This window comes from Sceloporus undulatus, chromosome 2, assembly GCF_019175285.1.
Source record: "Sceloporus undulatus isolate JIND9_A2432 ecotype Alabama chromosome 2, SceUnd_v1.1, whole genome shotgun sequence".
Lineage (NCBI taxonomy): Eukaryota > Metazoa > Chordata > Lepidosauria > Squamata > Phrynosomatidae > Sceloporus > Sceloporus undulatus.
The window spans coordinates 222352946-222370776 of NC_056523.1; the positions used below are offsets into that span (position 1 = coordinate 222352946).

The 17831-nt window shown below is 39.6% G+C and overlaps 1 protein-coding gene across 1 annotated transcript in view; it reads right to left on the reverse strand.

Moving 5' to 3' along the window:
* Positions 1 to 17831, reverse strand: part of LOC121922634 (transient receptor potential cation channel subfamily V member 6-like) — a 51816-nt gene that overhangs the window by 13362 nt on the left and 20623 nt on the right. Inside the window, exons 2-7 of the mRNA XM_042452285.1 lie at positions 15372 to 15469; positions 14296 to 14418; positions 11715 to 11855; positions 8751 to 8849; positions 7249 to 7424; positions 6334 to 6480 (exon numbers count right to left, since the gene is read on the reverse strand). Of these exons, the coding sequence (XP_042308219.1) occupies positions 6334 to 6480; positions 7249 to 7424; positions 8751 to 8849; positions 11715 to 11855; positions 14296 to 14418; positions 15372 to 15469 (784 nt within the window). The remainder of the gene's footprint in view (positions 1 to 6333; positions 6481 to 7248; positions 7425 to 8750; positions 8850 to 11714; positions 11856 to 14295; positions 14419 to 15371; positions 15470 to 17831) is intronic.

The following is a 17831-nucleotide window of genomic DNA, read 5'->3' on the forward strand; positions in this document are numbered from 1 at the left end:
GCCAGTGCAGCAAACACATTGGAAAAAGAGTTTGTAGACTGCCCTGTGTCATTGACTCACTGGAGACAGGCAACATGTTTTGTGATCATTCCTTCCTCTTCCCTAAAGCCTATGGAAATGTTGAGGAATCCATTCTCTGAACATACAGAGGAGCGAAAATACGTCCCTTTCCCAGGTTCTCTACGTAGAGCAGAAGAGCTTGGGTAGGAGCTACATAGGCTTTAATTCCTAGGAGGTCTTATGCAAGAGCAACACAGGTCTTTTTCACTGCTTAGACCTTCTGCAAAGCCATCATGACAGGGTGTCAAGATGTCATAACCGCAAAGGAGGGCAAGGCACCATAAAAGGTAGGACAGTGAAGAAAATTGTAAGACATTATCAAACAAATAATAAAAACACTAATAAAAATATAAATTCATGCTTCTTAGTCATGCTAAAAATGTAGGACATTTTGAAATTCCTCCTGGATGGAAGGTTGAAATGTAGGACATGTCCTGGGAAAGGAGGACATTTGGTCACCCTACATCATGAGCCATAGAGGTCCTACACCTTCTGCATTTTTTGTAGAAACTCAGAGAAGGGGTGCTCTCCTCCTGGAAAAACTGTGGTAAGGGGGCTTTGGAAAATCTCTGTACTCAGTGCATAATGAACATACTGTACAGTTGGGTTTTCAGACCTTACAAAATGCATGATTTACCCAATATAAAAATTAATCATTGCATTGGGGGAAAGTGTGTGTAGGAGAGAAAAGGAGCATCGGGGAAGGGAGCTACAGTTAGCCCTGTCATAAAGTAAAGTATAGCCAGTTCTTTAGGCAGCAGACTGTTTTATTAAGGAATTTATTATGTATCTTACATCAAAAGGGAAGGAAATTTGGATCTTCTGCCACAGGTAAAAACATGTCTTGGCCAAGACCTCATAATTATCCAGCACAAAGTATACTATAAAATGGGATAATAGCTTCCTAACATGCCAAAAAAAGTGACCAAGAACAAAACTGGGAAATAATTATTACTTTTTTAAAACAGCAAGTGCCAAAGTCACCTTTGTGGTCCTTATATCCACTGGAGTTTGGTTCCAGGACACTCCCATCAAATACAATGGTGTAGCAAAATGGTGTCCCTTAAATGAAAAGGCAAATTCAAGATTTGCTTTTCGGATTTTTAATTTTTTTATTTATTGTAATTTTTAAAAATATTTTCAAGCCATGGATGGTTGAATCCGTGGATGCAGAATCCATGGATAGCGAGGGTCAGCTGTATTACCAACAGCAGCAGTAACACATTCAGCAATTAATATTGTTACTTGCTAACTAATTTTTCTTTTGGGAAAAATTGAGGGGATTTGGAGAGCATTTTTATTATTTTAATTGAATTTTTAAAAGACTGAAGTATAGTACTATTGCTTTAATTTAATTCTTTTTTTAAAAAAAGATACGTTTAACAAAGAACATGAAGAAATTATATTTATGAATTAACATTAGCTTTGGAAAATAATCTTTCCAATTCTGACCAAGAGATATAAGAAAATGGGGAATGATGTTATATAATAATTGGAAGAGAAAAATAGGCGTTAATTCAGTGCATGCTGCTATGTGGAGAAAGTGATAGTTAACTGGAGGCAAAAGAAGTTAGCAGTAAAGGGGTGATAAAGTCAGAGTCAGGGAAATGGTATATTTGCTCACCAGGTAAAGAAGTTGTTAATGCAATTTTTACTGAAGTTTTAGCAGCAAGCATAAATACAAGTTAGCTTGTCTGAAATGTTCATAAAGATTTACAACCACAATAAAGTTCTGATGGGTAGCATATAAGGTGAAAAGAAGTTATGGAACAACGTGAGACTGTTGTAACAATTTCTCATTACTTTGGTCAACAATTGCTTTGCTGCATGGATAGACAGTAAGGACACTTCAGCGATTATGCCAGTACGTTTCCAGCAGTCTGTTGTGCTGTAAGAGAATAGCTGTTCTGATATGAGGAATAGCCTATCATATTTTCCCACAGATTTTAATTTGGTCTGATATCTTGACTGAGAAACCAGGGTCTGTAACAAGACAGAAAACTAGAATCAGAAACCTTTGTCTAAAGCATATGTAAAGTGCATGGTTTATGCTTGACAATAGAACTGACAATGTATTGTTACAGCCTTTTGATCTCCAGCTGTGAGCTGCTGCTCCCCCCAAAAATGAGAGTACTGGCCAGGCCAGTCTGAAAACAAAAGTTAAAAAGTAGCTCTATACATCAAGATTCTCTATTCTCTGTCTCAAACTATAATTCAGATTCTAACCTATGGTTAACACAAGGCATGATTTGACATGATATGTGAATTAATCCTTTGTGATCATTCACCTTCCATATGCAATTATAGTTCTTGAATACTAGCATTCATTAATTTCTTGCACTCTCACATAAAGTCAAATGAAACTCATTGTATTACCTTTAGGCTGCTCTAATCTGATACTTCAGAGGAATCAAATTTTAACTGCTTTGAAATAGGACTCATAAATCAAAATACTTGTTGACTAAATATTAATAGCAGAAGACAGAATGGATAAAACTGCTATTTCCAACGGTTTCAGCAAAAGGGCCAATTTTAGAGAGGTACTTTGTTTCAAAATGGGGCTTAGCTGGGTTTCTTTTTTTAACTGATTGTATTTTACATGATGTATTTCTATATTTATAACTATATTACTTTATTTTACTTGAGGTATTTAGAGGTTTTGTGTGAATTTCAGAACACTGAGGATGGAGGATGAAAGATGGTGACCAGGATTATGTTGGGTTTCTCTACTTGTGTAACTACATCACCAGAACAAGTGTGGTTGTGAAAGTAGTGACACAACAATAACAGGGAATAGTGGCGATATGGAAAACATTATCAAGGCAGCAGCCATCTTGGGAAAAGGCTCTGGAGAGCCTGCCTCTAAATGTCTGACTTATGAATTGAGGGGTGAGGTAACCTCGGTGTTAAAGGCATTGTGGGAAGAGTGACTTAGGAAATCACCTGCCCCATGAGACATACAATTCTCTATGCCACTCCCAGAGGTTAGCACTTGCTAATAGGACTCTCAGAGCTATCAGCCACCTCCTATGAGGGCCACATTTCCTTACACTGTCACTTTTACCCTGTATGATCAGGAAGAAAGTATACTGTACTAGCCCAATGGATCCTTACACTAGTGCAGTGCACTAACATGATTATGGCCTCTGTATACAACTGACAACACCATTTGCTGCTGCAGATTATACTGCAGCGCCATTTTCTGGCTTCCAGCTGTCTAGAAGAGACAACTGGAGGTTGGGAAATGGCAGGGAGAAGAAGGAAGAGGCACATGCATGCCTGTTCCTTCTTCTTCCTGGCTTGTCCCCAGTGAAATGGCGTTGCGTGCCACCTGTGGCACTCGTGCCATAGATTTGCCATCAAGGATATAAGGGCTCTACAGACTGTCCCTTTTTGTGCAGGATCGGGGCCATGGCAACCACACTGCCTTTTGGGGTTGCAAAAAGGAGCCACAAAAAGTGACACCTTTTGTGCCCTCAAAAGGGCACCATAGCCATGGTGGCATGGCTATATGGCACTCCTTCAACACTGCGTTGTATGGATACAACATTGGAGAAGTGCCTTGACAGCACACACCGTGTTGAACGGTGTGCAGCATCATGGCGCCCTAGAGACAGAGTCGGGCATGTGTCATGAGGATGCTACACTCCAACTCTGCCCCCATGCTGGCCTTAATGGCCGGTGTGTTAGTCTGGAAAATCAGTTCGTCTGGAAAATCAGTATGTTAGTCTGGAAAATCAGTATGTAAAGGGATCTTGTAGCACAGAAAACATGAAGGAAGAAGTAGGCTCAAGTCTACAAAAGCTCATTTTGCCAACTTCTTTCTTTCAGTCAATCTCAAAGGTGCTACAAGATCCCTTTGCACATTATTAAAATGTGAAAACAGTGTCTCTGTGGGAGCTTAATTTCTAGTTTCTGATGAATGTACAGACCTTGCAGGTGGAATAAGAAGGGTGACTCTGTTTGGTGTTGTTTGAATAAGGCTTCTCTCTTTCACCTACCTTGCCCTTTCTCTTACTTCTACCACCTCTTAACCATCGTATACTCGTAAAATACACTTTAATTAGTATCATCCAGACACTATTTTTAAAAAATGTTTAATCAGTAAGAAGTATTTCTGAATTATCTCAGTTTATTGTTAAAATACAGAATTGGAATATTCTTTATAGTTCGGTAGTGGGGTGTGAGTGGTTGTTAGTGACACAAAGTGATCGCTCCTACACATGGAATTTGCAGTGTTATAGGCATAAGGAGAAGTTTTAATTCCCTTTTAGGTTATGTTATAATCCAAATGCATAAGAGAGATTAACCTATAACAAAAGAGTTTTAAAAAACCGAGATAGAGGGTTGTTATAGAAGCTGGGGTGGCACACCTTAGTTTGGGGTGTGTCTCCATAACCAGGGATTAATGCTATATGTGAATTTACCTCCAATCACATTTAGCAGACCCATTTCTGAGATGTTTATGATGGTTCAAAGAGGTCAGGAGAAAACATTCTATAGTGGTGTCAGATCTCATATGTAAAAATCATAAAGGTATACTGGTTGATGGCAGCTGTTGCGCAGAGCCAATGGATGGAACTATCCGGAGTGAGGAATTTCCCACATAATAAACCAGCTACAGAATTTAATGTAATGACTGCTAAAGGAGCACAATTAAAATTCAACAGCATTAACAAAGTCTTAACAGCCAAAGAATTTGTTTTTCCAGAATAGATTTGTTTGCCCTCTTATGACCTGAAAGTTGAAAGTGTTTCAACCCCTTTGACCTCAAAACAAGAGAAGAGAATGACAGTCACGTAGACAGCAACTGGGAATGGCTTCTTACGGCTTCAGACAGGAGTCTTGCCCAACCCACTGTGAAGGTGTCAGGGATTAAACCTAGGACCCTTTGCATGAAAAGTATGAGCTCTGCCACTGAAGTATTTTTCTTCCTAATATAGCTGTAGTCCATAAAGGTGATTGTTTGGTGGAAACAACCAATGGTGAAGCCCATTTTATTTGTCCAAATTGCGATCAGAGGACTTTAAGAACTCTTCTTAGTGTCTATTATTATTATTATTATTATTATTATTATTATTATTATTCTAATGGCAGTTTTAAGGATATGCAGTTTGAAAAACCTTGCTACTCTGTCTTTTCAGGTTAAGAGATCAAATCCAAAGAGCTGCTTTTGGTCAGTCATGAAAGTCTTCTACTGACAACTTTTACTACAGTTTGACTTTTTGGATCACACCAGAAGTAACAACCTAGAAGCCAACCTATACTGTTGCTGCTGCTTCTGTCCCTTCCTTACACCATAAAGTGAATGAAAAACATGGGGGCAAGGCACTGTATGAGATGAAGGTAAGAGGGGCAACAGCAGGAAAAGAATTGAAGCAGGAAAAGCAATATGAATGTTACCAAACTGCCAAATCTTCAAAGTCTAGAAGAGATTTTCACTATCCTATTGAATAAGTTGTTGTTTCTGCCTTCAAAATTATTTCCAACTTATGATGACCCTAAGGTGACCCTATCATGAGATTTTCTTGGCAAGATTTATTCAGAGGGAGTGTGCCATTCCCTTCATTTGAGGCCAAGAGTGTGTGACTTGCCCAAGGTCACTCATGGGGTTTCCATGGCCAAGTGGAGAATCGAATCCTGGTCCTTGCAGAGTCTTAGTCCAACTCTCAAATTACTACACTACTCTAACTCTGCACTGAATCCATAATGATTTAGACATTCACACCTTATGAATATGGTATCTTCCTTGGTCTTTTAAGACACAGACTGCCAAAATAAAGCTGCTTCGGGTCTCTTTGGAGGTATGCTGTTTAAATGCTGCATGCATCCTAAGAATCCAGAAGCTGCACCAAAGCAGCACTCCAGTGCTTAGGAGACCTCTGGACTCTTAGCACCCATGCATCATTTAAATAGCATACCTCCAAAGAGACCCGAAGCAGCTTTATTTTGGCAGTCTGTAACAGGCCTCCACTGTGCTGATTCATTTCAGTTATGCCAAAGGGATATCAGCAGTGATAGGTAAATAAACCTTCCATGTTCCCAAAGAAGTAATACCATGCCCAACCTCATAATCACCCACCGCACTGGTTTATACTTTCAGAAGACTTGCTAAGCTCCCGAATATCCCTCTATCCCTTTTCACTGAATACTGAAAGCCAAGAGATACTTAAAAGTCCTTTGCAGGTGTATGTTTTTGGTTAAAGAAAAAATAACTTCACTGGAACTTGTTTAAGGACCACTGCAAAAATAAATTAAGGAAGCATACAATACCTCTCTTTTCTTGGTTGAGACAATAAGCTCTAGAAAAGGTTGGTCTTCACCCCAGGAATCAATTTCTGTGAGGTCATAGAAAATAGTGGTAATAGGCCCAAAGGACCACAGCCTGTGCCTTCGCTTCTGCATGAGGTGCTGGAACATCTGGAAAGGAAAAAGACCTAAAGATTAGTCATGTCATATTCCTCATGAGGCTCTACTCCACGATTTGCTGAAGATGGCACTGAGATTCAGAAAATCTATATTTTCTTAATGTTGGGCTCTGTTACAGAATTTGCTGATGATGGTACTGATCTTCAGAGAATCAAAATCTTCTTAATGATGGATTAAAGCTGGAACCTACTTTCCTGGAATTTCCCTGACAATCTATAGACTGACTCCAAAAGGTGGACAGAATCCTTCAAAATGTTTTTTAAGCTCCTAAGGCCAAGCATTAAAAAAATTATGGCACCAGGAATTTCTTGGAGCCTGTTAAAAGTAAGGGAGTCTCAACAAGCTGAGCAAGCTCTGGACCAAATTCACACTTAACAGCAAACCACAATTTGTTAGTTGAGCAAGTATAAGCTTTGGGATTGTCCATTCCCCTTAAATTCGTGGGTTGCAATAAACCAGATGAAGCAGAAAACAGTTATGATTGGTGAATGGAAGTTTTAAACTTCCTTGTCTCATACAGGAGAAAAGTCGGTGTGCAAGCCAAAGGCTTGTGTCTGCTCATATACTAACAACAAAACATTGCTTGTCCATAATATCAGGACATATATTTAGCCTTAGATGTGAATATGTCAGGGAATCCCCCACCAAAGTCCCTTGGAGCTTCCTGAAGGGAAAACAAAAAAGAACAGGGCATCAAAATAAATTATTTCTGAATACCCTTTTCTTCTTCTCCAGAAAACAAATGGACCATGTGCTTACCACAGTGTTGCCTTCAACGCCAGCCAGTTTGAATGGAGTGAGACCCTCACTGTTTGGAATCAAGTCCAGAGGCACAAGGCCCCCCTCATGTTTGTCATAGGAGAGCAGCAGGTTATACATCTGGCATGCAAATTTCCTGTTGGGTTGAAGGACCAGGATGTGAAGTATAGTGTTACCTGGGGATGAAACAATGAAAGACCCACGCTTAGTGAACATCATAATGGAAAAGTAGCAGCTGACTAAGGAGATTATTCCATTACAAAAAAGGAGTGACTTACCCCTGCTGTTTTCAAGACGATTACAGGATGCAGTCGGGTATTATCGCAGGGAAAATGAGACTGAGCCAGCTGAGCGTGGCTTATAGCCGGGTTTTAGGCAGGATGCAGTCGGGTGGTGGCATCGGTGGTATTTTCCCTACAATAATACCTGATTGCATCCCGTAATTGAATTTTTTTGTAATGGGATAATGTCCTAAGATTGGATTTGTTCGGATCTATTTGGTAGATTTCAATCAACAAAAAGGTCACTTTAATTACATTAATTTTAAATCAATGGATCAAATTGTAAATGGCAGAGTTAAGCATTAATGCAGACTTGCATCTTTCTTCCTTCCTTCCTTCCTTCCTTCCTTCCTTCCTTCCTTCTGTCTTTCTTAGATTATTGGTTAGATTTGTTACACAAATGAAAAATAATGTATTAAAATGAATAGTAGGATGTGCTTATTATTAATTCACTTATAAATTAATAATAATAATAATAATAATAATAATAATAATAATTTGTTTTATTTATATACTGCTATTCCAAAGATCATAGCGGTGAACAGCAAGTAAGCTAATTAGCAAGTAAGCTAATTAAATTAAATTAAAATAAGCATAGTTCAATAGCTCCAAAAGGAAGTGATATTGAGGGGCTGTTAATTTGCAAATATACAGTCAATCCTTCATACCCATAGATTCTTTACCTATGGAGTCTAGCATCCATGACATGAAAATATATATATTCCAAATCAAACAAAAATTGATTTTGCCATTTTATATAAGGGACACCATTTTACTATGTCACTGTAGTTAATGGACCTGAGCATCCATCGATTTTGTATCCATGGAACCAAACCCCAGTGCATAGCAAGGACCCACTGTATATAGATGCTGTTGCTTGATCAATCAGTCACTTAATGAATCAATGCCCTCTTAATAACTAAAAGCTACTCAGCCAACAGCTGAGATAAAGATAAAGGATGGTAAAGGCACAATTTCCCCTGCTTCTGACAGGACTGCTGAAAGATGTTCTGCAGCAAAATATTTTTCACCTTTAAAAACTGCCTGTTATTGCCTTCTGCTGCAAACAGTCCAGGGGAAATTGTGCTACACATTATTTGACAGAGGCACCTAATGGAAGTAATCAGGACCCATTCACTCAGTTTCATTTATGAGATGCACGATTTACTTCCCACTATCAAAGAAGTCTCAAAGAAGTCTCGTTCTCCTTCTGGCGCTTACCTAGAGAATCTTGTGCCCTGATATCAGCTCCATTTTCAATCAACAGACGGACAATTTCCTCATTTCCTGTGCAGGCTGCAAAGGATAAAACATGTTCCCCTGCGGAGGAATAAAGGGGATTAAAACTGGGTCCAAACACTGGCAGTGGGAGGCTTTGGTAAAACTCAGTAATTAGATCATTCATTGTTAATCAGTTTTTCAGCTAATCTTAGAAGAAGGATTTGTCCTTTTCTTCCATCCTGGAAGAAGTGCCTCTTCCAAAATGATTCTGCCTGCTGTGGCACACACATTGTTGCTATTGTTGTTGTTTGTCATCAAATTGTTTCTGACATATGGTGATCCTATCACAGGTTTTCTTGGCGAGAATTGTTCAGAAAGGATTTGCCTTTGACATCCTCTAAAACCGAGAGAATGAGTTTTGCCCAAAATTACCGAGCAACTTACACATTCCATCAGTATAAAGTAAAAAAGCATGGTTTTTGAACTAATGATGTTGCTTTAGACTTACTTATATTTGGGTTAGATCCCCCACTGATATGAGAATTGAATCATGACTGACTTAAGTTACGTTCGGTCTATTCTGAGTACGATCAAGTCTGAGTCAACATACTGTTTTTATAAATTTTATATATTTATATATTTGTTTGCTGTCTTGTCAGATGAGATTTCTTTACTTCATGCTATTGGCAGCCTGCCTATATCAAGACGCCATCACAGACTTAACAGCATGAGTAGAGCTTTCATTTCAAACACAAGGTCAGTCGATCTAGTTCATGATAACATACCCTAGCTACTCAGAAATGTAAAGAAACACAGGAAGCTGCCTAATACTGAGTCTGAGCCATCTATCCCCATACTCTCAGCATTTGACTAGATTATAGTTAGGATTCTTTCCATCTATTGCCTGGAGATCTCTGGTGTTCTCTGCTGGTCTCCTATCCAAGCCTTGATCCTACTTGGTTTCCAAAATTACACATGATTGTGTTTAGGCTCATGTGGTGGTAATCTCAACCTCCAGGTGCTAAACTAGCAGCTATTCTGCCACCACTGCCTCACAACAATGCTCCCCAATGTCTGAACCAGTAATGTTCTATGGCAGAGACTGATGGGTCATCAGCAAACTGGAGTCCAAGCTGCCACAGGATAGATTGTTGTTGTTGTGTGCCTTCAAGTCATTTCCAACTTATGGCAACCTTAAGGTGAATGTATTATGGGGTTTTCTTGGCAAGTTTCTTCAGAGGGGATTTGCCATTCCCATCCTCTGAGGCTGAGAGATTATGATTTGTTGAAGGTCACACAGTGGGTTTAAATGGCAAGGCTGGGATTTGAACCCCAGTCTCCATAGTCATAATCCAACTCTCAAACCATTATACCAGCTGACTCTCCCACTGGATAGGTACCAGTGTTCAAATCCATATTCAGAATAAGCTTAGAATTAATTACTATCATAACAAGTAAAGTAAATAATCCACTCTGTACATTCAAACATCTGGGAAATGTTTGCCCCAACCAGCCAGGACTAGTCTGGCAACATTTCCCAGGCAACTTTTTCATCTGTTGCTCTCAGACTGTGGAATAACCTGCCAAAAGAGACATGATGGCTGAAAAGGCTGATTGCATTTAAAACAGCATTAGAGACATATCTCTTCTGACAAACTTACCAAGTCTATTTTAAATCATTACTTTTAACTGCTATGTTTTAAAAGATGTATTATAAACGTACATTTTAATGGTCTTATAGTATTGTATTTTAACTGTTGGTTTTATGTGTTTCCTTTTTAAATTGTGCTTTGTATTTTAACATGTTGTACCCTGCCTCGAGCCTTGAGAGGCAGGAAAGAAATAAAAGTTATTTATTTATTTATTTAATATTAAATGGTGTCTGATTTGGCAGAATACAGTATTAAGCACTGTATTGCTTACTGCTTAAAGAAAAATCTTTCAACTAGGCACTGGCTGACTTCCTAAGAACTTCAACTTCAACAAGAACTTATGAATAAAGCACCCAAATGCCACACCAATTTGTTTTCAACAGAAACACATCTGGTTTGGTGAAAGATACTGGTATAAAGAGTGACCAAGACTTGGTCTTGGGCTGTTTTGGAGCTTGGGGAAAAATCCTTAAAAATTGTGCTGGACTACCTTTCTCCCCCAGATCCCAGAATTAACCCTGGGATCATTTAGGGGTGTACAGACCGGCACTTTGTGCCAGCCTGTATGTGCGGTGTGGGCTGAGCATCCGCACACTCAAAGCCCTTACCATGCCACCTGAGTGCCATTTTGGTGCACACCCATCCACACGGCACACGCCATGATGACACATACCATGATGACACACACCATGTGCAGTGCCCAAATGGCACAGCGCAGAAGGGGCATCATTGTGGCATGCTGGCATGCCTATTGTGCCCCTTCTGGGATGCAAAAAGAAGCCCCTTTTCAGGGCTTCTTTTTGCTCTCTCCAGAGGCTGTGGGGTGTGGTTGCTGCAGCCTGAATGTACAACTCCATAGATGTCTTCTTTTTTTTACCGTAACAATGTGAATCATCTCACTCATGCATTCCGGGTTTGTTATTCCCACAATGGAGCCTTACTGATCCATACTGATGTGTATCTCTGCAATTTTGGTTGCTCACCCATGCAAGCACTCAAATAAAGATGGGAGTCGACAATGCAAATGCATTCAGAACCCCTTTTTGGTATGCAGCATTTTATCTCAGGTCTATTCGGGTCTATTTGCATCAGTTATTCATACTATTAACAGTGCAGATCTTTTTAAAAAACTCAGCAAAAAACTGATATCAATCTTCCTTGATTAAGTGGGCTTTTTAGCACCCCCCCCCCAAATTAATCGGGTGCATCCAGGATGTATTTGAACAACCGAGATTTAACCTGGATTAATCCTGGATTATTTTCACAGTGTGAAGAACCCCCCTGTTTCCTGGAGCTGCAGATAAGGCCATACCGAAGTAGAAGAGGCTTTGGGTGTTACGCCTGAAGAAGAGTCCTGTAGCTCTGGGAGTGGAGAGATGAGCCCCCCTCTTGAGCAGGCATTTCACCAGGTTTATGTTTTGATTGGCTACTGCAATGTGGATAGCTGTTTGTCCTGCAATTGACATTAAAAACAAAACAAAACAAAAGTGAGCAATAATAATATTAATAATAAAATGTATTTCTTTCCCACTTGTGGTGGGGCACAACATGTTAAAAAAAACAATTAAAACACATAAACCCACAGTTAAAATACAATACTATAAAATCATTAAAATACACTCATAAGAATTCATATACAGATTAGAAAGTCATGATTTAAAACTAACTGGATAGGCTTGCCAGAAGAGATACGTTATTAATGCTGTTTTAAATGCAGTCAGTGTTTTCAGCTATCATATCTCTTCTGGCAAGTCATTTCACAGTCTGGGAACCACGACTTAACATATTCTCTCTGGATATTATCTGGATGCCTTTTGGATATATTGCATTATGATACGTTTACAGGTTTACCAAACTTTAAAAAAGAATTTGGCCAGGGAAATATTTTTTTAAAAAATAACACATGTTTTACAAACTGGAAAACCTTCTTTAATGAGAACTACAAACAGACAGACAGTTCAGAAAAAAAGGCTTTCTTTGAAGTGAAAGCCAAGGCTCAAAGTCAAAGTAGACAAGACATTAGCCACATTTCTGAATCCTATTTAGGATTCTTTTTTTAAAAAAACCTAGAACCCTAATTTGGTCTGGGACTGCTAGGTGTGAGATTAGTTTTTCAGACATTTCCATCTACATTCTCACTGAAAATCATTCCAAAGTTGCTATTTGCCCCAAATCTGCAGTTCTGAAGGCAAGTAGTGGCTTCAAGGGAGGTTTTCAGTTCAAAAATGATGATGGAAATGTCTAAAACAGTGTTTCCCAAACCTTGGTCCTTCACATGTTTTGGACTTCAGCTCCCAGAATTTCTGATTGTTGGCCCAACTAGCTTCTGGGAGATGAAGTCCAAAACACATGAAGGACCAAAGTTTGGGAAGCACTGGTCAAAAACAAACCCTCTCTCCCTGACACCCAAACCAGGTTATAGGATAAAAAATGGAGAATCCCAGTCATAATATTCAATAATGTGGCTAATATCATGGGTAGTCTGACCATCTTGCTTATCTATGTTCTTGGATATATGGCATAGAGAATGGCTGTGCCTATCCCAACAAGGTAGAGCATATCTGCCTAACAAAGGTCGCATTTTAAGGGATCTTGTAGCACCTTTGAAACTAATTGAAAGAAAGAAGTTGGTAGCATGAGCTTTTGTAGACTTGGGCCTACTTCCTCAGATGCATGTTTGGAATGGAGAATCCAGAGACAGACCTGTATATTCTCACACACAAATAGCTTATACAGGTCTGTCTCTGGATTCTCCATTCCAAACCTACACCTGAGGAAGTAGACTCAAGTCTATGAAAGCTTATGCTTCTTTCTTTCAGTCAGTCAGTCTCAAAGATGCTACAAGTTCCATTTGCATACTGATTTTCCTGATTAATACAGCAATGTCTTTGAAAACTAGCATGGTTTAACATAATTTCCTTTCATGGGGGAAACTACCGTCTCTGTGAAGGTGGAAATGCAGTTAGGACTCACCAAACTATAATTCCCAGGTTTCTCTGGGAGAATACCTGGGAAGTAAAACTGGCATGAAACTAATATAGGCTTCCACCAAACATATATCTTTAAGAAGGAAACCATGGCACACATTAATCAGCTCATTAACATTCTGCTATTAACTCTTCTCCATGCCCTGTCATTCACATATTAAAAGAAGTAGAAGACCAATAATTGCCAACTTCTATGCCGATAAAGAGGTTCCTTTTGACCCCATTCTTTTCAGCTAAACCAGCTGTCCAATTTGCAGTGTCCAAGGGGAGACAGGGGAAGAGAAGCTTAATTTATTATTCTTCACCACTTTTTCACTTCCTAAGTCTATCTTCCCTGATATGCTTTTGGGCCTGTAGGAAAAAAGATGTATAATGTGTGCATCTAGAATGTTGTATGCCACACAACTTGGAAACTTAGAAAGATTCAAAAGGAGAAACAAATTGATTGTGCTGTTATATCTGTCACAGCTAAATTATGCAAGGCAAAAGTAAGGAAAAAGACAGAAAAATACCAGATTTGTGGAAAATTGGATACCAAAAGGTAATGAAAAATCAAAAGGACAAATGTCCACTAGCTATCTTTAGAAATCTATGGCTGCTGCCACACTGCAGAATTAATGCATGAAAACACTGCATTACCATGGCTCCATCCTGTAGGATCCTCGTATATGTAGCTGTGGCATCAGAGGACTCTGACAGAGAAGGCTGAATATCTCACAAAACTACAAACCCCAGAATCCCATAGCATTGAATCATGGCAGTTAAAGTGATATCAACCTGGATTATTTCTGCAGTGCAGATGCAGTTTAGGTGGTGCTATAAGAGGTCTCAGCTGTAACCTTTGACATCCACATTCTGTGTATGTTAATAATGAAATGTTTTAAATTCTGTCTCAATAGGAATTACCTTCATAGAGTTCGGATGCCATCCTATCATTGATGAGTTCTGGAGCCACCTCCAAAAGAACTTCAGCAGCCTCTACGTTATCATAGAGGGCTGCTATGTGGAGGGCTGTCTCCCCAACAGCTCCTACACAAAGTAGGGAAAACACAACAAAAGGTCAGCTAAGAATAAGCTGGACCTCTGGCAATACCGTTAGGCATAATAGGGACAACCATTTAGATTCTTCATATGCCTGTCCTTCACATTTAAAACTGGGTGGATGACAAGACTAATTTTTATAAGAAAAAGGATACAGTATTTGAGTCAATCCACCCCAAAGGGACCAGATGTCATAACCACAAAGGAGGACTGCAAAATGTAGGACATTCAAGGAAAACATAGGATGTTACCAAATAAAAGCCTAAAACACTAACATATACATACTGTATTTTATTATGTACTCAACTGTATTTTTCTTTGTTAAAATGCTTGGTTGGGTTGCAATATACTTATAGACCTCTGAGCAAGACAACCGGCTTAAAATGGTACTTGACTAGCAACAAACCCTTGACTGAATCTACATTTAAATCATCCTTTTCAACCATCCATTGTGCTGAAATTAAGGGGAAAAACCTTTTCAACATTTGCACTGTGTCCTCAAGCACCCCATTGCCTAACAAAATCATTTTCCTCTCCAAGAAATAAATATGACCTGAGCTCTGGGTGCAGGTTTTGTCTGCTGCTGATCCTGGGGAAAAAGAACTTGAGAAGGACCCATCCTATCCCCTATTTGCAGTGAGGACAGGGAGCCAAACAGATTCATTTCTTGAAGAGGAACAGCAAACATGGTGTAACTCAATGGGCTTCTTAGCCATGCTCAAAATGGATGATATTTTGGAATTCCTCCTAGACAGAAGGTTGCAATATAGGCCATGTCCTAGAAAAGGAGGCTGTCTGGTCACCATGATCCACCCTCATCTTATTGCAACAAGATCCTTGCTAGCTTATTGCCCTTGCTTATCTACTATCTGAATGTGGCTCTTGCCTCTTGAAAATAATTCTCTCATCTGCCAGGCATGGATTTTATAGGATGTGAATACCTCTTTGGAAAATATCACAAGAACCATCTGTGGTCAGTTTTCTGATGGCCTGGACATCATTCTCTTTGGCAGCCAGAAGAAGTGGAGACTCCCAGATCCTGTTAGCAATGCAAATAAAATAATATAACTGTTCACATTTACTTCACATTTACTTGGGAAGGGCAAATTAAAATTACTTCTTTGCCAAACATCCTCTTTATGCGAATGCCATGATCAAGGGGTAGTATCATCTTGGAATATTTGCTGAAATCTAGAAAGTGACAGAACTGAAAGAAAAGGGAAAAAAGCAATTCAACTGGTGACTGAAGATACATCAGCTTCTTGCAATGTTTACTGAAACCACATGGGGGAAGCACAGAGAAAGATAAGAAAGATGCAAATTTCCCAGGATTTAATACATCTAACTTACCGGTAGTCCTTCCCTGCAATAAAATAAAATAAAATAAAATTGTAAAACCTAACAAATGTAGAGACATTATTGCAGTGTGGACTTTGATAGGCCTCACTAGTCAAGTGAATTAAATTAAGCAGATGGTAACTAATCTTTAAAATGCATATTGGTTTTGCTGTTGCTGTGTACCTCCAAGTAATTTCCAATTTATGGCAACCCTAATGCGACCCTATCCTAGGGTTTTCTTGGCAAGATTTGTTCAGAGGAGGCTTGCCATTGCCTTCCCCTGAGGCTGGGAGAGTGTGACTTGCCCAAGGTCACCCACAGTTGATACACTACATATTTCATCTGACTGGTTTTGGAAATGCTAAAGAAAGGATCCAAAGATGGCAATCTCATTCCATGAAGTTTGAATGAATTCAACCATGCACAACCTTGAAGCTGCACCTGCAGAAGCCTAGGATGAAGAGTAACCAGCAACTGGCTTTAACTAGCCTTAGGAATCTCAACAAAAGAGGGTGAAGAACAGTCAACAAGATGGAGACCTTTAACCCTGTAGAAAGGCTGTGTGGAGGGGTGGTGGGAACCATTTGCCTTCTGATCAAGATAAGCCAAAGTTCTGTTCTTCTGAAAGAAGGATCCAGCCTCTTTGGAAGGGGGGGGGGGGGGGTTTCTTATCTATAAGGTGTTCCCCTCGGAGGGGAAAGAAAGGGGGGGGGGGGGGGAATGGACAAATAAAATAGGCTTTCATTCCTAGGATCTGGGATCCTGGAGATAGTGGGAAGCCCTGACAGTTAATGGTTAATTGCCATTCTGCGTTCTGGATAATAAATGAATGAAGCACACATAATAAACTTCTTTTAATGAACAGAGGGCATCTCAGGAGCAGCTCTGGTGGGAAATGAGGTGGGCAGTCAAAGCCTGATAAGACCAGATAAAGCTGGTCTTATCTTCCTCACACCTTTCCCCAAACTACAAGATATTATGGTTCTAAACAAAGCACTTCCTTTCAAACAACTCCAGAATAAGAACACTTACCCACATAAATACCCTAAGGCTCCAGATCCTGTCTGATCTTGGAAGCTAAGCAAGGTCAGCCCTGGTTAGTACTTGGCTGGGAGACCACCAAGAAATACTAGGTGCAGTAGGCTATATTTCAGGGGAAGGAACTGGCCAAACCACATTTGAGGATCCCTTGCCTAGGAAATCTCTTTGAAATTCATGGAGTCACCATAAGTTGATAGGCAACTTGAAGTTACATACATGCACACACAAGAAGGACCTAAGTACCCTAAAGGCACCAAATCCTGTCTGATATTGGAAGCTAAGTGGGGGTGAGCCCTAGTAAGGACGGATGGGACACTGCCAATGAATACCAGGTGCTGTAGGAACTGGCAAAATCACCTCTGAGGATTCCTTGCATAAGAAAACCCTATGAAATTCATGGGATTGCCATACATCAACAGATGACTTGAAGGCACATACATACATATACATATAAATTAGCACTTGAGATGTTCAAAATTTCTTACATAGATTCTATAATTCCTTGCAGCAGCCCTGTAACATCCCATGCTGCACAGTGATAGCAGTATGATTCTGCTTTAACTGCTGTGCCAACATCCCATGGAATCCTAGGATTGGAAATTTAGGGAGGGAATGTATAATTCTCAGATAGAGAATAGTAGTGCCTTATCAAACCACAAATCCCAGGATTTCTTAAGATGCAGCTATTGCAGTTAAAGCAGAATCATAGTGCTATCATTTGTGCAGCATGAAAAAGCCCCAAGAGAATGGTAAGTGGTTTGCCTAAAGATACCTACAAAGAACTCATGGCAGAAATGAGATTTGAATCTGAAAATTTTTTCATTCAAAATGCACAGCTAATTGCATATCACAGTACATGTAATTCATCGTCACCTTCAGGTATGCCAGTGGGATTGTGATCTAGTTTGCACATGTGGATGTTGTTGCTGCTGTGTGCCTGCAAGTCATTTCTAACTTATGGGAACCCTATCCTCATGTTTTCTTGGCAAGAGTTCAGAAGAGGTTTACCATTACCATTCTCT